The sequence below is a fragment of the Canis lupus genome, chromosome 16 (assembly GCF_011100685.1).
Source record: "Canis lupus familiaris isolate Mischka breed German Shepherd chromosome 16, alternate assembly UU_Cfam_GSD_1.0, whole genome shotgun sequence".
Taxonomy (NCBI): domain Eukaryota; kingdom Metazoa; phylum Chordata; class Mammalia; order Carnivora; family Canidae; genus Canis; species Canis lupus.
In genome coordinates, this window is record NC_049237.1 from 36,287,016 (window position 1) to 36,311,669 (window position 24,654).

General features: G+C 35.5%; 1 protein-coding gene across 7 annotated transcripts in view; it reads right to left on the minus strand.

Moving 5' to 3' along the window:
- ERI1 (exoribonuclease 1) overlaps positions 1–24,654 on the minus strand; it is a 58,141-nt gene that overhangs the window by 25,890 nt on the left and 7,597 nt on the right. For 5 of the 7 annotated variants that reach the window (XM_038560214.1, XM_038560215.1, XM_038560216.1 and 2 more), the window contains 5 exons: positions 23,077–23,287; positions 18,890–18,973; positions 17,495–17,604; positions 15,377–15,491; positions 3,835–6,960 (listed from right to left, as the gene is read on the minus strand). In XM_038560214.1, the coding sequence (XP_038416142.1) occupies positions 6,718–6,960; positions 15,377–15,491; positions 17,495–17,604; positions 18,890–18,973; positions 23,077–23,287 (763 nt within the window). In that variant the 3' untranslated portion in view covers positions 3,835–6,717. Of the gene's footprint in view, positions 1–3,834; positions 6,961–15,376; positions 15,492–17,494; positions 17,605–18,889; positions 18,974–23,076; positions 23,288–24,654 lie in introns of those variants that run through there. The other 2 variants (XR_005371544.1, XR_005371545.1) reach the window with 1 other exon arrangement.

The window sequence follows — 24,654 nt, forward strand, 5'->3', positions numbered from 1 at the left end:
TGGTGACAGCTATCTTTTCTCTGGAATGGTTCCACCAGTGCTTCATCCTGAAAGAGAAAAAATACTTGGAAGAGCAAGGGTTGGAATTTAAAGTCCTATTAATAACAGTGCCAGTACCTGGCCATCTTGAATGTTTGCTATGAAAATGAAAATGTTGAAGTTACATTTTAACCTCCAAATACCTCACTGCTTCAGCCCCATGGCCAGGGCATCATTTGCTTTATGAAAGCCACATACAGGGATCCCTGGGTGGCGCAGCGGTTTAGCGCCTGCCTTTGGCCCAGGGCGTGATCCTGTAGACCCGGGATCGAATCCCACGTCGGGCTCCCGGTGCATGGAGCCTGCTTCTCCCTCTGCCTGTGTCTCTGCCTCTCTCTCTCTCTCTGTGACTATCATAAATAAATAAAAATTAAAAAAAAAAAAAAAAGAAAAAAAAGAAAGCCACATACACCTGCCTCGTATTTGATTGCATTCAACCATCAAGTGATGCAGACCCTAATCTGGGCATAACGCAGGGCTGGAAATCATTCACTATGCTGATGCAGTAACATTCATCAAAGCTGCAGTGGATGAATTAAAACCAGGAACTGTAAATGCCTGCTAGAACTTATCAAGTGAAGTCGTGGTTAATTTTCAAGGCTTCCTGGGGACTGATGGAGAAGTTAGGAGAATCCTTCAGCAGCAAGACAAGTTGTTGAAAGAGGAATTACCAACACTCTTGATGAAGTGAAAGAACATACTGAAAGCCATCAACAAGTGTTAACAAATGAAGAATTAGAAGAACTTCTGGAATCACGTGTAGAAGAGAAGATGAGGGGTGCCTGGGTGGCTCAGTGGTTGACCATCTGTCTTTGGCTCAGGTCGAGAGCCTGCTTCTCCCTCTGCCTATGTCTCTGCCTCTCTCTGTGTCTCTCGTGAATAAATAAAATCTTTAAAAAAATAAAAAAGGAAGAGGAATATGAAGAAGAAACTTAAGTAGAACCAGCAATGTAGACAATCCCAAAATTGGCTGATGTGTATCAAATTGCACAAACATTAAAGGACAAAATTATGGAATACAATCCTTAGACGGAATGCAGCATTAAAGTCACCCATATGATCACCAAAGGATTATAACCTCTACATCATACTTTGATGAGTTAGAAAGACAATCATTTCTGATTATAATGTTCTTCTAAAAGATTTCAGCAAAAAAAACCTTCAACTATTGAGGATCCTCAATCATCATTGTCTGTTCCTGATATCCAACCACTGACATCGTTATGGCTCAATGATTCAGGATCATCCAAAACAGATGATCCTCCTTCTGACGTATTGTCAGAAAGACAACAGTGGCTTAGCACTACTACATCACAGCGCTTATATCATTCACCTCACTTCATCTCATCATATAGGCACTGTATCATCTTGTATCATCGCAGGAAGAAAGGTGAATATAGTACACTATTTTGAGATGACATTCACATAACCTTTATTATAGCATATTGTTCTAATTGTTCTATTTCATTATAAGTGACTGTTGTTAATCTTTTACTGTGCCTAACATACAAATTAAACTTCATCATAAGTAAGTGTGCTTAAGAAAAACACAGCATATTTGGGTTCAGAACTATCTGTGTTTTCAGGTATTCACTGGAGGTCTTAGAATGTATCCTCAATGGATAGAGGGGGGACTACAATATGATGAATAAAATAAAAAATGCAAGACAGCTTCAACAGCAGGCTCAAAAAGGCAGAAGAAAAAAATCTGAGCTCTCTTGATACTATCCAGAGGATAAAAAAAAGTAGAGAAAAAAAAGTGTGGATAGACAGCACAGATTCCGGCCAGAGGAGGGACGGTGGCAAGAGGTATGAGCTGGATAGCAGGAGGAAGGAGGAGGAAGGTAGCAAGGACCACCACTGCTGGGAAGAGAGGATGCTTGGTGTTCATGGTTTAAGTAACCCACACCTTCATCTGCAGTGGACATGGCACTGCCCATGGGAGACTAGTCTCCTTGGTGACTCTGCACTCAGCTGGGCACCCAGAACACAGTACTCTGCCACTTCTCAGATCACCATGGGCCAGATGTCCTCCCTTCTTGGCCCCTGAGCTCAGGACAAGGGCCTGATGATCTGCACTGTAAGGAGGGTTGGGAGGTGCAGGACCCTTTGGTGTCCACACTGGTATGCGCACTGTGCTAGGTAGGGACAAGGTACAGAAAGCTGCCTTACTGGGGATTCTCATTTGGGTCTCACTGTCCCACCCCAACATCCTTTGCTAGAGTTGGGCACCAAGGGCTTTGGAGGACTAGGACCCTCTCCTCTGCCCCCAATCTTGGTGTGCAGGTTGCCCTTTTCTTTGAAATCCACAACCAGCAACCATTGGAAGCCCCTGCTCTGGGCCCACAGGACTGGAACTTTTATGTTCTTATAGACCCTAAGACTTAGAAAAGGGGACCTGGATTCTAAGCAGCAGAATATCTTTGGCTCAGCCATTGAATCTGGCTTCACAATTCAGAAAGTAAAATTGTTAATGCCTTCCTCACTAGGCTTCAATGGTGCGCCTTCCCTTTAAAAAGTATCATTCACAGGGGTGCCTGTGTGGCTCATTGGGTTAAGCAGCAAACTCTTGATTTTGGTTTAGGTCATAATCCCAGGGTCCTCGGACCAAGCCCTGCATTGGGTTTCATGCTCAGTGGGGACTCTGGTTAAGATTCTCTCTCTCCCTCGGTTTCTCCCAATTTGTACTCTCTCTCAAATAAATAAATCCTTAAGAAAACTATCATTCATATAAATATTTTTTTAATATTTTTTAAAAAGAGTAAAGAAAGCCTATTTGTACTATGGACATCAACTGAAACAATATTTGCTTTATAGGAGTCTCAGAAGGAGAAAAAAAGAGAAAGGGATAGAAAACTTATTTAAAGAATAATGCCTAAAAACCTCCCAAATCTGGGGAGATATGATCACCCAGGTAAATGACTCATAGATTCCCAAAAACAGTCAACCCAAAGAACTCTTTACTGAGATACATTATAATAAAAAAAATCTCAAAAAACAAACAAAAAAAAGAATTTTGAAAGCAGCAAAAGAAAAAAAGCCTGATACAGCTATCAGCAGATTTCTTAGCAGAAACCTTAGAGGCCAGAAGAGTGTAGGATGATATATTTCTAAGTACTCAAAGAAAAAACTGTCAACTGTCAACCAAGAATACTTTACCTAGCAAAGCTGTCCTTCAAAAATGAAGGAGAGATACAGACTGTTCCAGACAAACAAAAACTGAGAGAATCTATCACCATTTGACCTGCCTTATAAGAAAAGCTAAAGAAATGCTTAACCTTTGAAGTTCAGCTGTTGTCAGCTTGCTTACTTACACAAGACTATCGTAACTGAGATGTACTATGAAAGCCTCATGGTAATCACAAAGCAAAAGCCGCTAAGAAATATACAAATGATAAAAAGAAAGCATAGTACTACAAAAATAATCAACTCACAAAGACAGAGAGAAGGAAAAAAGGCACTGAAAAACAATCAGAAATCAATTAACAAAATGAAGATAGTAAGTCCTTACCTATTAATAATTAACCTAAAGGTAAATGGTTTAAATTCTCCAATTAAAAGACACAGATTGACTAAATGGATATAAACACAAGACCTAACTATATGTCGCCAATAAGATGCTAACTTAAGCTTTCAGGGCACTCATAAGCTAAAAGTAAAAGGATAGAAAAAGATACTCCATGCCAATGGAAACAAAAGTAGTTATACTTATATGGGACGAAACACACTTTAACTCAAAAGCTGTAACAATAAACAAAGAAGGTTATTATATAACAAATAATGAGGGCCAATTCATCAAGAGGCTATAACAATTATTTATGTACCCAATATTGAACACCTAAATATTAAACAATTATGAATAAATCTGAAAGCAAAAATAAATAGCAATGCAGTAATGGCAGAGGATTTCAATATCTTACTTTTAACAATGGAGAGATCATCTGGACAGAAAATCAGTGAGAAAATAACAGAGTTGAGTGATAATTTAGACCAAATGGACCTAACAGACATATACAGAACATTTTAACCAATAGCAGCAGAATACACATTCTTCTCAAGCACACACAAAATACTCTCCAGGATAGATCATATGTTAAGACACAAAATAAGTCTCAACAAATACAGGAAGACTGAAATCATAATCAACTATCTTTCTGACCACAATAGTATGAAATTACAAATCAATGATAGGAGAGCTGGAAAAGTTTGTAAGTATGTAGAAATTAAACAAAACACTTCTGAGGAGCCAACGGATCAAAAAAGAAATCAAGAGAACTAAAAAAAAAATCTTGAAATGAATGGTACATATACAATGGATTATTATTCAGCCATAAAGAAAAAGGAAATACTATCATTTGCAACAGTGTGGATGAGCCTGGAGAGCTAAGTGAAATTAAGCCTGATGGACAAAAAATACTGCATGGTATCATTTATATGTAGAATTAAAAAAAAAAAAGCTAGTATCATAGAAATATAACCGAATGATGGCTGCCAAGGGCTGGGGATGGAAGAGAGAGGGTAATGTAGATCCAAGAGTACAAACTTTCAGTTAAAAGAGTAAGCTCTGAGGATCTGCTGTATAGCAGTGCTGACTATGGTCAATAACATGGTACCGTATACTTCAAAGCTGCTGAAAGTAGACCTTAAGCATTCTCGCCACCACCAAAAAACAGTTAACTATATGAGGTGATATGATTGTGGTAATGACTCCACAATGTATATCAAATCATCACATTTACATTTTAAATATATACACTTACATTTGTCAAATACTCCTCAATAATTTTAAAAAATGAGAATAAAACATCACCAAATAAAATATCTGAGTCAAAAGGATACTGACAGCTTATAATGCTAAAGTCTTAAAAAGAAATACAATAGTTTTTCAGTACTTTAGGTTACTTCACAAAAAAGAAAAACTGGCAGAGAAATCAGAAGTCAGACTTAAAAACAAACAAAACAATAGGGCGATGTAATATTTCTTTGCCATTCTCAGATTTCCCAATTGCAATTTCAGTTGCTCATGAGCAACTACAGAAGCTGGCAACAGATAATTATGATTTTGCTATGCCATAAAATTGAATTCTAAGGTAAGGTGGCCATGTGGAAAAAAATCACCTAAAAAATATGCCAGTGGACCTCCTGGCTTCCACATCTCAACAATGATTTGTTGTTCTCTACTACTCTGCCCTGGTCCAGTAACTCAGTAAGGATTTGAAGGAAATCCTTTGAAACTTTCAGTAATACTTTATGGTATATTACATGGTGCTATTTGGGATTCACAAAAATTTCAGCATATATCCATTTCACTACCAAAGTTTACTACATAAACGTAACACATCTAGATTTCCCTGTTTTATTACCTCAGTTTGTCTGAGGGTATCACATTCCCCTGTGCCTTCTGTTACCCACTTTTTATTCTTTATTCTTATTCTACAGCTACCACTCAAAGGCAGAAATTCAATCTTTCTACAGCACTGTGGAGAGAATTCTCAGACGAGGAAAAAGGCCTTTTTTCTATGCAGGGTTAGAAGCCTCTTTAAATTCATTTAATTAATATATAAATCAATAAAATAAAGCAGCATCACAACTACTAATAGAAAGTAAAAGAAAAAAAGCAAATTGTTCCATGAAAGGTATCTGGGGAAACTCAACTGAGAAAATATTTTTAGCTTCTAAATAAGAGTTTTGCTTGCTTTTTCAACTCCATAAACACACGTCTTTAGAATTAGTTAAGAATTATTCAATATTTAGTGGTCACTCCTACATCAACTTATAATAAACACATGATATGTTAAAAAAAGCATTATTTGACTTTATTAACCTTACTTGTAATGTTGAAAACAAATACAAAATTAAATGGTGACCCTTATTTTTAGTCTATTTCAAAGCATGGTCTCTTAGATTTAAGAATTAGAGCAGATAAATGTCAAAAGATGGAGGGGAATCAAAAAATGATGTCAAAAAAACCCCCACTGATATGTTTATGTGTTATAAAGTTTGAGCTACAGAGCTTATATTCCTTTAAATGGTATTTTCTTCTGACTTTCCATTAACCTCACCAGTAACTGAATTTTTAACAAGACCCTATAAGCCACCACAAGTCTTCCAACTATAAATTGAAAAGAAATGTAGGCAGATATGTGTACCAAGTACTTTATGAAATTCACCATGCACCGCTGAACTTCACATACAGAATTCAAAAATCAAAAGGACTATGATATTCTTAAAACCCAAAGGCTAGATAAGGCCTTTCCTGCATTGTAAGAAATGACTTGATCTAATGATGTTAATGTAGAAATACATTATATATTTTAACATCAATAAGATATGACACTCAAGGATGGGGGAAGGCCAATAAGCCTTTACATTTTAAAACCAAAAGGGATACGTTTTGGACACCTTAAATTATAAAATTCAATTCTAAGCAGGAACTGTTACTGTGTAACAAATACTGCTCATATCAAAAGTGCTGGTGACAAAAAATTCAATATGCCCTCCCCACAGATCTGTTCACACACATTTATATAAAGAACTATTAACTGCAGTAAGACTGTAAATGTTTAAGGTGCTTAAAATTTTGCACCGCAGGACTAATTCAGTAAGTATTCATCTGCTACCTCTTTGTAGCAACTCCAGTTAGAGTGAATGATCCATGGGCAAAGGGCAAAAATGCTGTCATTTTCTAGAATGTGGCATTTGTGGAGCTGGAGTGCCCTCTATTGGTAATGAAGAAGACACACTCATTAGCTGTCCTGCGTGCATTTTCTCATTAATTCGGAGTTCACATCCGTCTTGAAGCATACGAACTGCTATTCGGGCAATGTTCTTAGAGTCGTCAAGACCACTGTGAGGCCGCCCATCATAATCCATTCCTAGCTTTTCAAGCATTATTGTCAATTTGGTTTGGCTTCTAGGAACCTGAAAAATAAACAGCTTGGTAAATAATTCTTTCGTATTCTATTAAGTCACTGTGAAAAATAAGAAAATGAAAATTAATGGTAATAGCTAAAGTTAAGCAAAGGGCAGATACTCTTAGTTAAATGAAGCAAATAAATAACTCAAACCCTCAGAGCTTTAAAAAAAACTTAAGTTATAGATGAAAATACAAATAGGTAGAATCATCAAGACATCTAAAGAGTTTGCAGTTTTGTAATGTGACAATCATTTATGAAAGGAAATACTGTTCTGGATTTATAGCAGAAGCTCTACCATTTTTTGTAAGTATATGCTCAATATCCAGCATGGATTCCAACAAAGGGCTTGAACTTATGACCCTGAGATCAAGACCTGAGCAAAGATCAAGAGTCAGACACTTAACCACCTGAACCCAGGTGCCCAAAGCTCTGCCATTTTAACCCAAATATTCTTTTCCATGGTATTTTACTCTAATGTTTTTTTAAAAAAGATTTATTTATTCACAAGAGACACAGACAGAGAGAGGCAGAAACATAGGCAGAGGGAGAAACAGGCTCCCTGCTTGATGTGGGACTCAATCCCAGGACCCTGAGGATCATGCTCTGAGCACAAGGCAGATGCTCAACCGCTGAGCCACCAGGCGTCCCTTTACTACAATATATTATTTTACTTGACAGAATCCTTAGATAAATACACACACACACACACACACACAAGTAACCTTTCTATGACTAAAGATAATGAAGTTCAAGAATGAAAAGAAATTATCATATGGTACTTTTCAACCAATTTAAATACCTGCTCCAATTTGATAAATGTAAAAATCTCACTCCCCGAACTCCAATATGCCCCTCCACTTTTGAGACCACTATTTTATCTTCTGTATATGTTAACTTTTATATTCTATAGTTTGTATAGCTATGTCAACTATACATCTTGGGGCCTCAGCTACTTTTTCTGTAAAATAAAACTAATAGTCATACTGCTTACTCATTAGGTTATTGGGAGAATCACAAATCAAATTATATAAAAGCACCATGATAAACATCAATAATTATCCTAAAACTATAATGCTGTAATGCATTCTGGTCCTTTCACTAAATATCATCTAGAAAAAAACTTCCAAAAATAACTTCCAAAATGAACTACTTAGGTGAAATGGACTATTTCTTGATACACAAAATCTACCAAGACTGAATCATGAAGAAAACAGAAAATCTGAACAGATCTACAGTAAGGAGGACTCAACTGGTAATCAAAAACCTCCCAACAAAGAGAGGCCCAGGACTAGATGGTTTCACCAGTGAATTCTACAAAACATTTAAATAAGTCGTAACACCAATCAAACTCTTGCAAAAAATTGAAGAGGAAGGAACACTTCGTAAATTATTTGACAAAGTCAGTATTATCCCCATATCAAGGCCAAAGACACTGTAAGAAAACTACAGACCATTATTATCCCTTATCAATATATATTTTTAAATTTTATTTATTTATCCATGAGATACACACAGAGAGAGGCAGAGACACAGGCAGAGGGAGAAGCAGGCTCCTTGCAGGGAGCCCAACGTGGGACTCGATCCTCGCACCACGGAATCACACCCTGAGCTAAAGGCAGATGCTCAACCACTAAGCCACCCAGGAGCCTCTATCCCCCTTATAAATATTGATGCAAAAATCCTCAACAATACTAGTGAACCAAATTCAGCAGCATATCAAATGGATTACACACCATGACCAAGAGAGATTTATTCTTGGAAAGCAAGGATGGTTCAACATACAAAAAAACAATCAATATAACAAACCACATTAACAGAATGAAGGGAAAAAACACACGATCACCTGAATTGATGCAGAAAAAGCATTGGATAAAATTAAATACCAATTCATAAATACCAATTCAACAAACTAGCAACAGAAGAAAACTACCTCAAAATAAAAAGTCCATATATAAAAAATTTAGAGTGAACATCATCATATTCAATGGTGAGAAGACTGAAATCTTTTCCTCTAACATCAGGACAAGATAGGGATGCTCACTTTCACAACCTCCATTCAAAAGAGTATCAGAAATTCTAACCAGAACAAGTATGAAAAAGAAATAAAAGGGATCTGAATTGGAAAGGAAGAAGTAAAGTGATCTTTGCAGGTGTCATGATCTTATATGTAGAAAATCCTGATGATTCCACCAAAAAACTATCAGAACTAATAAGCAAAGACAGCAAAGTCACAGGACACAAAATCAGCACACAAAAATCAGGTGCATCTCTATACATTAACCATGAAGAATCCAGAGAGGAAATTAAGAAAACAATTCCATTTCAATAGAAAAAAAAAAAATTAACCAAAGAGGTGAAAGACTTGTAAATAAAAAACTACAAAATGTTGCTCAAAGAAATTAAAGACAATACAAATAAATGGGAAGACATCTGTGTTCATAAATTGAAAGATTTAATATTATTCAGCTATCAGTAATACCCAACTTGATTTAAATACAATGCAATCACTAATAAAACATTAACTCAAAATGGATTAAAGACCTAAGCCTAAGAGTCAAAACTATAAAATTCTTACAAGAAAACCAAAGGGAGAAGTTTCATGACATTGGATTTGGCAATGGTTTCTTGGATACAACACCAATAGCAGAGGAAATAAAAGAAAACCTAGAAAAAATAGACTTCATAAAAATTTACAACTTTTGTATATCAAAGGGCATACTATCAAAAGAAAAAGCCCATAGAATGGAAGAAAGTATTTGGAAATCATGGAGTGAAAAAGGACTAATAATCAGAATATATAAAGAATTCCTAAAACTTAACAATACAAAAGACAAACTACTTGATTTCAAAATAGGCAAAGGACTTGAATAAACCTATCTCCAAAGGCATACAACTGGCCAGTAAGCGGGATCCCTGGGTGGCGCAGCGGTTTGGCGCCTGCCTTTGGCCCAGGGCGCGATCCTGGAGACCCGGGATCGAATCCCACGTCGGGCTCCCGGTGCATGGAGCCTGCTTCTCCCTCTGCCTGTGTCTCTGCCTCTCTCTCTCTCACTGTGTGCCTATCATAAATAAATAAAAAAAAAAAAAAAAAAAAAAAAAAAAAAACAACTGGCCAGTAAGCACACAAAAAGCTGCTTAACATCACTCATCATTCTGGAAATACAAATCAAAATCACAATGAGATACTGCTTCACACTCATTAGATGGCCATTATTAAAAAAAAAAAAAAGAAAGAAAACAAAACAAAACAAAAGAAAATAAAAAAGGAAATGAAAAATAAGTGTTGGCAAGGATGCAGAGAAATTGGAACCCTTGTGTGTTGGCTGGGCGAATGTAAAAGGTACAACCACTGTGCCATGGAATTTCCTCAAAAAATTAAACACAGAATTACCATATGATCCAATTCTACCTTTGGGTATATACCCACAGAAATGAAAGCAGGGACTCAGTTATTTGTACATCTACATTCACTGTAGCATTATTCACAACAGCCATAAGGTGGAAGCAATCCAAGTGTCCATCAATAGATAAATGGATAAACAAAATGTGATATATAAATACAATGAAATATTATTCAGCCTTCAAAAAGAAGGAACTTCTAAAACAATGGAATTATTATTTCGCCTTTTACAAAGGAAGGAAATTCTTACATATGCTACAACATGTATGAATCCTGAAGACACTGGTAAGTGAAAAAAGCCAGTAACAGTAACAGTCTGAGCATACACTAGAGAGATTTACCGACCTGCCTTTAGAATAGCTGTGGATTTCTGCATAAGAACAGGGTCCAGTCATTCATAGAAAAGCAATGAACATTTTGCTGCAGCTTTCAACCTTTTATATGTGTAAGTAAGCATCTACTTATTTAACAATATAAAGAATAAGGGCAGAAGTTGTCTAATTTCAGTGGAAAACAAAATCTGTGTGAGCTTATCTCAAATCCAACCCAGAAGTGAGTATTTGTACAGGAAAAACAAAAACAAAAACAAAAACAAACAGCTTCTGCCTTCTCAAAATATAGTTTATGCTTTACTTTTACTTCAAAAACGACATTTTAATGCACACACAGAACTACAAAGGAAATAAAAAACATGTTTGTATAATTTTGTAAATGCTAAACCTACATTTGAGTATGATCATGCCACACGTAAGTTTATTTTCTAAAATCTTGTCTAAAATTATGTCTGTAACCTGTATCTTTCTTTATTCATATTGTTTTAGCCTACTTATAGAAAACTCAAACCTACTTTAAGTTCAAACCAGCTATTAAACAGAAAAGTATTATGCTTGCCTTATAAATCTCTTAAAATTATGAAAAAGAGATTAATTTTTTAAAAGATTTTATTTGAGAGAGAGAGAGGGAGAGCACAAGCAGGAGGGGAGAAGCAGAGAGAGAGGGAGAAGCAGGCTCCCCACTGAGCAGGGAGCCTTACTCGAGGCTTAAACCCTGGACTCTGAAATCATGACCTAAGCCAAAAGTAGATGCTTTACTGACTGAGCTATCCAGGCACCCCTAATTTCAAATGTCATGATCTATCTCCATTCCCAAGAAAGGTTGGGTAAAAAATCATTTTTAGTTTTAAAAAGGAGAAAAGAATACTTTGTACATACCAAAAACTATACATTGTTAGCATCCTATACAGTAAAAATTTGTGATAAGACTTTTAGGTGTCCTTGAATAAGAAAAACAAAACAAAACAAAAGAAGAAAATATTTTAAAAAGAAAAATGTTAAGTTTCCTCAACTTCCACTAATTGGCATTATTGTTGATAACTATTATGAACAGGGGAAAACCACACAGAAAAGAGCAGCCTAATAAATTGGTCAACATCAATAGATCCACAAAAAAATACCATTCTCTACTCAAGAGTGTTGGCAACATTATTGCCTTATGTATCTACAAGTTTCTCAATACTATAATGTACTGTGAGCTGTGGATATTTTTATGCAGTGTGAAAATTACTTTATGGCTTTATTAATCACAAATAATTATCCTTAGAATAAAGTTAAAGGTTTGAGAAAGACATCCTAATGTAAGGATTCATTGTCACCTGGGAAGTATAGCAAAAAAATTAAAAAATTTTTTAAAAAGCAAACCTAAAGACAACTGCGCCCCTACAAATTTACATGAAACACAGAGAACAGAGGCATATCTGAATTAATATCACAAGACACAATTAGCAAAATGTAGACAGTATGAAAACCTACCAGATAAATGACTTCATTTCTTAATAAAAATAGTAACAATAAATCACTAGAGAGAAAAAGGAGGTGGAAAAGGAATTTAGAAATTAAAAATCTGAGAAAGGAGCACCTGGGTGGCTCAGTGGTTGAGCATCTGTCTGACTTTGGCTCAGGGAGTGATCTTGGGGTTCTGGGATCGGGTCTCGCATCAGGGTTCTCACAAGGAGCCCTGCTTCTCCCTCTGCCTATGTCTCTGCCTTTCTGTGTGTCTCTCATGAATAAATAAATAAAATCTTTAAAAAAAAAAAAAAAAAACTTAAAAGAGATATGTCAACCAACTGGAAATGTGTGGGCCTTATTCTGATCCTGATTCAAAACACAAAAGGTACAAGAAAAAAAAAGATAAGGTGAAGGGGAGTAAGAGTTACAAACTCTCAGTTATAAAATAAGTTACACAGGAATGAAAAGTACAGGACAGCCATAGTCAATAATACTGTAGTAACACTGTATGCTAGTGGATGGTAACACATATCGTGGTGAGCATGGTGTAACATACAGAACTGTCCACTATGCCTGAAACTAATAACACTGATGTCAATTATACTTCAATTTTTAAAATTAACTAATTAAATTTAAAAAGAAAACTCTGACTTTTTTTTTTAATTTTTATTTATGATGGTCACACAGAGAGAGAGAGAGAAAGAGAGGCAGAGACATAGGCAGAGGAGAAGCAGGCTCCATGCACCAGGAGCCCGACGTGGGATTCGATCCCAGGTCTCCAGGATTGCGCCCTGGGCCAAAGGCAGGAGCCAAACCGCTGCGCCACCCAGGGATCCTGAAAACTCTGACTTTTTGACAACATTAAGGAATTACTGTTGATTTTTTTCTAAGTGTGATAGTGGTATGATGGTTATGTTTTTTAAAACTATTCCTTATTTTTGGGGGTTACTAATGAAATGTTTACAGATCAAATGAAGTAACATTTGAGATCTGCTTCAAAAGAGTAGGGAAAGAAAATAATAATAATAAATATATACGGTCTTAAAATTAAAAAAAAAAAAAGTAAGGAAAGGGGAAAGTGGGTGGAGATACAGATGAAACAAGGCTGGCCATGAGATTATACCTCTTAAACCTGGGTCAAGAGGATTCATTACACCTGTCAACTTTTGTATATATTTGTAATTTTCCATAACAAAAGTTTTTTTTGAGAATTCGCAAAATGAGTGAAAAGATAAATTCACAGAAAAGGAAAAAATTTTACCAAATATAATCAAAGGACTAGTATCCATAATAAATATGTATAAATAATCACAATATGTATAAATAATCACAAATTGTAATCTACAATTACAAAAGGACAGACCACTCAATTTTTTTAAATGGGAAGATTTAAACAGGGACTACACAAAACAAATTCAAATGGCTAATAACCACAGAAAAATAAGCTCAAGCTCAACCTCATGAGTAATCAGGCAAATGCAAATTAGAACCTTCATGAGGTGGCATCCCACACCAACCAGATTTATAAACATTTAAAATGTCTGGCAATACCAGATGCTGATGAAGACCTAGAGCAATTATAAATTCACCCACTCTTCTGGGGAGAGTGCAAATTGGTACAACCCCCTCAGAAAACTATTTTTGCATTACCTAACATCAATGATGCAATATCATATGAACCAGCAATTCTACTCACAGGTTTATACTCTAGAGAAATGAGCGCAGAAAGGCACCAGAAATGATGCACAAGAAATGTTTAGAGTACCACTGTTCCTAAAAGCCTCCAAAATGGCCAGCCAAAGTAGGACAGATGAACAAACCCCTGTATATTCACAAAATGAAATTCTCCACAGCAATATAATAAACTACAGCTATATACACAACATCAATGGATCTCAAACACAATGTTGAGGAAAAAAGCAAAATGAACAATATAGCCAGTACAATGCTAATTATACATAGTCAAAAAAAAGCAAAAGTAAACCACATGGTATAAGGATACACACATAATATTAAAACTATAAAGAAAAACAAGAGAATGATTTCCATGGAAGTATGGACTATTTGGGAGGGCTCTGGGAGAAAGGAAAGGGATTATGTGAATGGAAGTTATATGAATTTCACTTTAAAACTCCGTTTTTCTGAATGTACATTTCTTAGCTTTAAAAAATGTTAAAAGTACAAAAAATGTTAAGGGAAAGCATCTTTTCTCACAAAACTACTTTAGGATATACTTCACCAAAAAGAGGTTGTAAAGGAAGAAAGCCAACACAAAGTCTAACACATGATAGAAAAGCAAGAAACACATCTCCTAGGATGATTTTAGAAGAAGCCTGAAGAACAAACAGTTCAGATTAGAACAGGATTAAAGGCTCTAGGAAGGTAGTCTCCAAGGAAAAAGGGGGGAAAAAAAAGAAAAAAAAAAAAAAAAAAGAAAATGGACCGACCACTAAGTGCTTTGAATACTAAGAATGACTTACAGTTTGAATGGAGAGTTAATGGGATAAGAAAACGACTAAAGGCCCTTGTAAAATCTAGGGAGAAGTTGTGAATACTCTCCACTGCTACAAGAACATAAGCAGTAAATAATGATTTGATTATAAAGATAATGTAACTAATTAATTAGGAAGACACACAGAGAGGAAGGACATGCAGATATGGTGGTTTTTTCATAGAACTAAATCTTTATTTATCTTCCATTGCAGGAACTCCACAGATACCTCAGACAAAAAGTTCAAGAAACAGGAAAACAAATCATTTAGAAATACGAAGGTAAATATTAGAAGAAATAGCTAAAAAAAGTTGAAACTGGTTGCCTCAGGAGAATAGGAACCAGTACCAGTGAGGGCCTTAGTGGATGAATGCCACTTTCCATAAACCTTATAACGCTACTTAAAAATTTACACTATGCATATGTACTAACTGATAAAATTCAGTGAGGAATATTTGCTCCATAAACAATTCACATACTGAATATCCCTACAGTTTCAAACCTCTCCTGAAGATCATGTATTTACAGTTAACCTATTCAAATAATAGTAACAGATTGAAAGAAAAATAGCTCAATTTTCCAAATTTATATGATCATCCTCATGTTTGGATTATAAAAAATTACAATTGAAGTATATGGCCTTTTTCTGTGAAAAGCACCCAGTAAATCACAACTTAACATATATACAAAATGTAATAAATTTATCATCAAGGGCAGTATAATCAATAAAATAGAGAAATTTTACCTTGTAAAAGTTTCCATATGACTTTCGAATATTGATCCACTTTTTAGCAAAAGGAGGATATTTGAGCCTGCTTAGCCGGCACTGAATATTCAGGAACTTACTCATATCCCACGAACTTGTAAAATCAAAAACAGGGGTGGAAAAATGGTAAAATAAATGCTGTACTGTTCTTAGTAGTATATTAAGTCATTCTATTTATTTTTTATTTACATGTCACCTTTCTTTCTGATATTTATATATATTATCAAGCTTAGAAAAATAACCTCACTAGCTCCAAAATACTAATTCAAAAATAACAAAGAGAAGTAGAAGTCAAGTACATCCGGTTTTTTGTTTTTTTTTTTTTCAATTCTTACTAGACTTATCATGATCAATGTCATGGTTCTGATTACTTGGGCAGACTTCTATCTTGTTAATTATTTTTTCATAATCCTGAAATACCTCTGCTAAGTTTACTTTTAATGCCAGGTTTATGGTATTAGGAAGTTCTTTTGGAGTGTGCTTTGAAACAAAACAAAACAAAAAACCAAATGAAAAATGAAAGTAGTTGGTATAAAGTGGTAAGAACACAATTTGTTCTGTTACAGCATATGTTTCTACAACACTAATCAACTTAAATAAGTAGGAAAATACTAATTGTATAATATGGAAATTGTATTGGTTCATACATGGTTTTTCCTAGGGAAAAGAAGGCAATACAACACCTGCACACATTATAACCTACAGCAGGAAAGAAGAAAGCTCTCAACTCAGCTACTGTACTACCAACAGGAGTACTTTCAGGTATATATTAAAAAAATAAAAAATGAGTGCTTGTCCCCAGGATGCTATTGCTTCTGTACATTTATAATATCCTCTGAGGCAACTTCCACTAATTCTGAGCTGCCTGCCCATGCTGTCCAAATTATTTCTGGATGTTTGAGATATGTCCCAGAATGTGAGGTTTTTACAGAATTACATATACTATGTTATGACAGAAACATCTACATACTTTAGCAGGAAACTGCTCATTCACGTTTAAAATTGACAGATTTCTAAAGAGGTCCACCAACATTTCCCCCAATTTCTATTTTTAAACACAATTATAATGTGACTACTTTTCCTATGTAAGGGTCACTAAACCCTTTATGTAAGTGACATCTCAGCTTTAGTGTACAATCTGTCCATAGTTTGAAACAGAAGTTGATTAGGACTTTCTTCAATCTTAATAGTATTATGGTATGGGAGCTGCCTTGGCACAATGCCTATAATCCTTGTTTCAATCTTTCTGATCTTCCCTCTAAGCTTTTCATCTAACAAATGCTTTCTGAGCATACATTCTGAGTTCAGACTACAGTAAGAAGCATTATGGAAGACTATCAAGTAGCAGAAGTCTCTACTCTGAAAGGATTTTTAATCTCTCTGCAAACAAGTCTTACATAAATAAAGTTTAGACATCAGAATACTTAGATGGCCACACAAATGGTATATATAAAAATTGTAAGACATCGAAAAAAAGAAAAAGATAAGTGTGAGTTGTAGTATGTGGAGTAAAACAGAAGGGCTTTGAATAATAATAAAGAAGTAGTAAAGGAAGAGAGCCTTCTAGTAGAGGGAATAAGTGCACAGAGAAAGGAAACACCATGTGATTCATTAGCCAGCATGCACAGAGTGGACAAGAATGACAGGTACATCAGGCTACACAGGTGGGGGTGGGGGGAGTGCGGGGGTTAGATAAGAGAACCTTGAAAGCCATATTGAAGAGTTTGGACTTCTTTGAGCAAGGAAGTGTCATGATAAAAAGTTTCAGTAAAGGCATTTTCGTTTTACATATTAATATTTATCTTTCCCTAGTCCTCCAGTCCTGAATTAGACTATTATCCTTCTTTTCCCTCCTCTTTTGAGCTCTAGGATGCAAAGCTTAAGTAGAAAAAAAACAAAACAAAAAAAACAAAACAAAACAAAAAAACACAAAGTTTAAGCAGAAATAAAAATTTGAAAGGAAAAATATGGTCTCCTGTGGGAGACCCCAGTACTATCAGAAACCAGTTTTTTGTGGTTATCCTAAAAGTTAAATGGATATGAACATCTTTGATCTTAAAAAAGTAGATAAAAAAGATAATTCTCCTAAATACTCACCCATCTGTCAATATGCAATATTTATACTTTGTTCCTAATTCCTTCAATTTCATCCAGTCAATTACTTTTTTTAGTACCTGAGGGAAGGTATCAGCTCTGTCTACCTGATCCTGAGGATATAAAAGTAAAATTTATAAAAATAAGGGTAGCTACATGTAGTCCTACAAATACCCAAATACGAATGTTGAAAGGAAAGAAACAGTAAAAGAAAGCCTCACTATATTTTAAATTCTACATGATTTCCTTAGCTGAGATCCACCTAACATTTCGTTTTTAAGATAATTAAAAATTCTTCATAGCCAGGCATTAGGGACACTTTCAAGTGAAGTATATAATCCTCCCAAAATTAAGATTCAAGATCATCCCCAGTGTTTCTCCCTTTTTTTTTTTTTTTTTTTAAGACCTCAACCCAATGGCTAATTCTCCAGAATGGAGAAAAGGGAAATAGCTGAAAGCTATGGCTCTGTAACGTGGTCTCTCTATCTTAAAGCTCAGATCTTTGCACAACAGATGATATACCAGATTGATCTTCCTAATTTGATCTGTCACATCACTTCCATACTTAAAATCCTCCAAACATTCCCCAAGGCTTTCAGGATAAGACACACAGACTCTTCATGACGTGGCCTCCATCTACCACTTAAGCTTTATTTTCAACCACTTTCTTACTAGCCCATTCACACTTGAATCATCCCTGACTACTTACAGTTCTGCTGTCCATACCTGAAATGCCCAGTCATTCTTTCCTATTATCATGATTCAGCCCAAGTTCATTAACTTGAGGAAGTCGCGGAACAGCCTTCCATTCCCTCAGTCATAAGCTGCCCATGATACCCAGATAAAACACCAACTTGTCAGTCTTCCTAACCATACTGTGTCACCACTGGTTTAGTCTATCTGTCCTCCTGAATATAAACTGTTGAGTGAGCTGAGGAGACTGATTTGACAATCTCTGTATCCCCAGCACATTGGCAAATAGTGCAGTAGGCACTCATATACTTGTTGGATGAATGAGTAAATGAATAAAGGAACTAAATAAATGAACAAAGAGCCAACCACATTGCACTACAATAAAAAAATTAGAGACCTAAAAAAAATTAAGCTATATATCATGTCAAGTTATAAACAGATAAATTTCAAAACTTACTTTACTAATGATCCAAATTAAACCTTTAGTTTCATCACTACAAGTCCTTAAGAGGAAAGGCTGGGCAAGATTTTACCAGGTACAAAATGTGTTTTTTTACTTTAATATTTTAATATGAAAGATATTTATCAACTAAAAAAAAGTACATTAATTTAATTGCTTACAATAATAATGTTGTTAAACTACTAAATAAACCCTACTTTCAAAACCTCTTTCAAATTCTAGAAAAAGAAACAAAGAATTAGAACCTGAGTAATTCCAGTTAGGTTGATGCAGAAATCAGAAAGTTGTGTGTTAAGCTCTGGTCTCACATACTGCTGGAATGTATCTTCCTACAAAAGAAGGAGAACAAGTTAAAGTATTTTCTATGACTTCAGATACATTATACAAGATACATAATAAAACATTAAGGCACAGAAGGCTGTAATTTTATAGGTGCTCATGGTATAACCCTTTCTAGAATTTTAACAATTTAAGGATAATTCTCCACTCCCGAAGCACTCTAATTTTAATTATGTTTCATAGTTTAAAATTTTTAAAATTATGTTCCATAGTTTAAAACATTTTAACTGCCTGGGTTGCTCAGTCAGTTAAGTGTCCACGACTCTTTGTTTCGGCTCAGGCTGTGACCTCATAGGTCATGACATCGAGCCCTGATTGGGGCCCCCCACTCAGTGGGAAGTCTGCCTGAGATTCTCTCATTTTTTGGCCCTCCCTCAACTTGCGCTCACTCTGTCTAAAATAAATTAATTAATTAAAAAAAAATTTAAGATGGGGCACCTGGGTGGCTCTGTCTTTAGGTGACTGACTTACGATTTCAGCTCAGGACATGATCTCATGAGATTAAGCCCCATGATGTGCTCCATGCTGAGTGCAAAGCCTGCTGTAGAGTCCCTCCCTCTACCCTCCCCACTTGCATGTACACTCTAAAATAAGTAAGTCTTTAAAATTTTTTTTTTAAGATAAAGCAAGTATCTGAAAGCAAGACTTCAAATGAAAGATTAAGTATTTTCTTGAGGATCAAATGTTGATAATTTTGTTTGTAATATCATATGAAACCATAAAGCTTAATAATGCAACCTCAACTTCAATATACTAACAGCTTTTTAAATAATAATAAATTCCTTGAAGAAATGCCAACCTTTAGTTATTACTATTCTCATTTACTCTTGACTACTCCTTATTTATATTGACTCCATTAAACTAAATTCTGAATAATCAAATTGAACTAGTAGTAGTTTAAAGTAGTTAAAAGTAGTTAAAAGTAGTTTAAAGGGTGATAATAATATTATATTTTTGTAGCAATTTTAACCTCTTCAAGAAGCTTTCACACTTGCCTTCTCAACTTATAATCACAAGTCTGTGAACTCTTAAGGCCAGTCCTGTTACCATCAAGCTCAGATCTCAAAGTACTTTTTCCTAGAGCCTAATACTGTCTCCCTAAACAAAACATGCTATCAGTTGTTAAAACTTAAGGACAACCTCAAAGCCTAAAGGCAGCAATCATTAATACCAGGTAGATACAGAGAAAAAGACAAAGAACATTTTTTGTGACAGAAATTCAAATATTAAGAAAAGTAAAGGTTTCATTTCCTAAGAACAAATTCTTACTTCACACTAGTGTATTAACTCAAAGACTTATAAAGGTTACTATTGTAAAAGAGTAAAATTAAAGAACAGTAAAGAATGTTTGAACTTTAAAAGTTAGATGCTTTTTACTTACCAGATATATTGCAGAATAAAAAATTATACTTGATTGAATTTCAGATAAATGAAGTATTTTAAGTATCAATATCTTTATAACTTTCAAAGAAAATCTTTCAAAAATATGCTGCAACTTCCCTTACCAAATATTTAGCAATCGCTTAAGTAAATTACATAATAAGTTAACAGGTGATAAGGGGTGCATTGGTAAGCGCGAGCCACTGAAGGGATTTGAGCAAAGAAGGGAAATGATTTGACTTGTATTTTATAAGGATCACTCTAGGGGATCCCTGGGTGGCTCAACGGTTTAGCCCCTGCCTTTGGCCAGGGCATGATCCTGGGGTCCTGGGATCAAGTCCCGCGTTGGGCTTCCTGAATAGAGCCTGCTTCTTCCTCTGCCTGTGTCTCTGCCTCTCTGTGTGTCTCTCATGAATAAATAAATAAAATCTTAAAAGATATATACATTTAAGGATCACTCTGGCCACTATGTTGAGAATTGGCTGTAGAAGACAAGAAACAGATACTGGTCTGATGGTGAATGCAGTAAATCCAGACAAGAAATTACTGGGGTTCAGACTAGAGTCATAGCAGTGCAGTTAAGTGGCTGGGGTTCTGGATGTATTCAGAAGGCAGAGCAAACAGGAGCTGCTGCTCGCCAGGATACGTGTTGGGAGAGAAACAGGAATCAAGGATGACTCCAAGGTTTCTGAACTGAGTAATTAGAAAGACAGAGCTGCCATCACTCAGAAGGCTGAACATTTAACAGGTTGAGGGTAAATTCCATTTGGGACATGTTAAGAGGTCTATTTAAATATCCAAGTAGAAATGATAAATAAGCAGCCTGGATTTGGGATGGAGGTCCAGGTTGGAAATATAGATTTGGAAGTCATTAGCAAACAGTTTCTAAAAGCTATGGAAGTAGATGAGATTAAGGGAGACGATCTATATAGAGAAGAGGACCTAGGATTAAATCCTGGAGCATCCAATACTAGGAATTATGAAGAAAAGGAGGAACCAGCAAAGGAAACTAGAAAGGGGAACCCAATGAGGTCAAAGACAAAACAAGAGAATGAGGTGTACTGATAGTAACTTGCAGAAGATATTTCAAGGACAGAGTAGTCTAGACCAGGATTAGGTAAAGGTGATACAAATGAGTAATTTTAGTAGAGTGCTGGGACTGAAGACAGTGTGAGTTTAAGAGAGAATGGGAGGAAACAGAGATTTGTAACCTTTTTCAAAGAGCTAAAAAATAGAGTAGCTGGGAGAGAAGTGGGATAGGGTGAAGGTTTATAATAATGTGAAAAATAGCATGTCTGTATGTGATGAGAACAATACAGTAGAAAGTAATAAATCATTAATGTCTAAACAAAAGAGAAGAATTGTGGGCAGCCCAGGTGGCTCAGAGGTTTAGCCCCTGCTTTCAGCCCAGGGCGCGATCCTAGAGACCCGGGATAGAGTCCCATGTCGGGCTCCTTGCATGGAGCCTACTTCTCCCTCTGCCTGTGCCTCTGCCTCTCTGTCTTTCTCTCTGTGTTGCATGAATAAATAAATAAAATTAAAAAAAAAAAAGAAAAGAAGAATTGCTAGAGCAATGTCCTTAAGAAAGAGAATGTGGAATCTAGTAAAAGTGGAACCTAGTGAATTATACAAACGTATTACCTTCATAGCTGTCAACTTTCCTTTTAATTTACTGACTTTAATCTTCTTTGGACAAGGAAATTATTTAAAATAGTCTAATTATAACTAAAAGATGCTCTGAACAACACTAAGAAAAAAAAAACTATGCATTTTAATACAAAAGCCTTTTCGGAGCACCTGGGTGGCTCAGTCGGTTAAGTGTCTGCCTTCAGCTCAGGTCATGATCTCACAGTCCTGGAATTGAGCCCTCATTTGGCTCCCTGCTCTGTGAGGAGCCTGCTTCTCCCTCTGCCTCTGCCTCTTGTGAATAAATAAATAAAATCTTAAAAAAAAAAAACACACACACAAGCCTTTTTATACTTGCTCTTAACACGTTGGTGGCAACTGTTGGTGGCACAGAAGTAATTTCTGGATAGATGAGATGTTGATATACCTTGCTCAGATTTTACAAGGCAAACAGTAGTGTTTAGAGAACTCCTGCTGACTTCCTGAACTAATAACACAGTGACCACAAATATCTAAAGCACATGTATTATATGGCTTGAAACCAAGGTTAGGAGTGTCATTTCCACCCTAAACTTTTTACTAGAAAGATGGTCAGTTCTAAGTTGATTTCCATAATTTGCCATTTTTAGAGATCACAGCATACAGCAGTCTATAGCAGTGGTTCTCAACCCTGACTGCATGTCAACTGAGAAGCTTAAAAACATGGTGATGTCAGGGGTTCCACCACAGAACAACTAAATCAGAATCTCTGGGATAAGGGTCAGGCATCTTTTTTTTTTTTTTTTTTCCTCACTCCCTAGGAGATTCTGATGTCCAGCCAGATAAGTGTTCCAAGCAAACAGGGGAAAAAAAAAAAAAAAAAAACCAACAAAAAAACACTATAATTTTAGCTACTGGAAAAGAAGAGAAATAACCTGAAATTACTTCATTATAGCTTTCCTATTAATCACGTTGATACAAAATACAGAAGAGCAAACAGCCCATTTCTGAATTCTCATTCTAGCTTTAAACCGGCAGATGAGATCCTGCTGAGAGCCCCAGAATAGTTGCTGCTAAGAATAAAACTGAAATATAATAATTTACTTACTATTTCTAAGGTATGGGTATTCAGTAAAACCACAGGAAATTCAATTATTTCATGTATAAACTCAGGTGGGTTACCCTCTTCACAAGTGGCTTCGAAATCAATGATACAAATGTAGTCGTAGTAACTGTCAACACAATTGCCTTCTTTCAACATGAGCTTCTGCTTCTTGTAATAGTTTTTCAGTCTTTTCTTTAGCACATCCTTTACTCCTCTAAGGAAAGAAGAAGAAAATTAACTCCTAGGTGAATTTTGCAATTAAGAATCTGAACTCTTTACATGCTGGAACTTGGATGAACATGAGCAGTCACAGCGTAATTTAGCAGATATCAGCTTAAGCATAAAGAAAGATTTAAAGCTAAAATAGCAAAGAATTAATATCAAGTGTAACACAGCATCAATATTTTCCTTCAGAAGTAACTTTTTGTTTTTGAAGTACTTAAGAACATTTCTCCTATACTGGGATTTCAAACCGTTAAGCCTTGTTAGCATACATCACCTCCACTGCCATACTGCTTTATATACCAAGATGACATTTATGTACTATAAAAACTGAAATTAATGTTCTACATTAATTATTAACTATTAATAGTTAATTAACTATTCTACAGACCAAACACAAATTTCAGAGTAAGACAATTCAGGTAAATGGAACATTTATGCTGTCTCTTTCCTTTCTTTTGGTTTCTATAGGTCAGATAACTAAAATATCTCTATGAATATGAAAACATTATGAGCCTAGCATATAAAGTTGAAAGTCTATTAGCTACTTACCTAAGAAAATTCATTTAGAAGATACCCTAGTGTAAACTACATCCAAAAGAACACTGTCATACTTAGTAGGTTCTCAATGGGAAGGAGGTTTCTTAATTTACCATGGGTAGAATTTAATTCAGGAGATATAAGTATTTCAAAATATATATTCCACAAATGTTGGTTGGAAAAAGGGTTGTTCTAAGTAGATAATGATGGCTGGCAATTGCACTCACGTTTTCAAACATATGTGCTTCTAAAGATTAAAAATCACAAGTGCTCTGATTTCCTTCAGTGTTAAACTTGAGTCCTATTAATGGTTAACAAATACAAAATGCCAGTAAAAATAAAAGGACTTAAATTGTAATTAGTGTGCACTAGACAACTCAGGCATTTTGGTCACATCAGTGATAACTATTAAAAAAAATTTAACCTTTTATTTTCCTTTCTAAACTACCAATGAAAAGGAATCCTATTCATAAGAAATTAACCAAGTTGTTTTAACCAAAAAGTTGTAATGTTTATTTGTGGGCAGCCCCGGTGGCTCAGTGGTTTAGAGCCGCCTTCAGCCCAGAGCGTGATCCTGGAGACCTAGGATCAAGTTTCACATCAGTCTTCCTGCATGGAGCCTGCTTCTCCCTCTGCCTATGTCCCCGCTTCTCTCTGTGTCTCTCATGAATAAATAAATAAAATCTTTAATAATAATATGTTTACTTGCTTGAAATTTTCTAAATTACCAAAATCTAGGACAGAAATCCCTTAACTCCCTTCATACTATTGTGAGCGACTTCTGTGTCATGGGACAGCTCTTGATTACTTTGTCTTAAT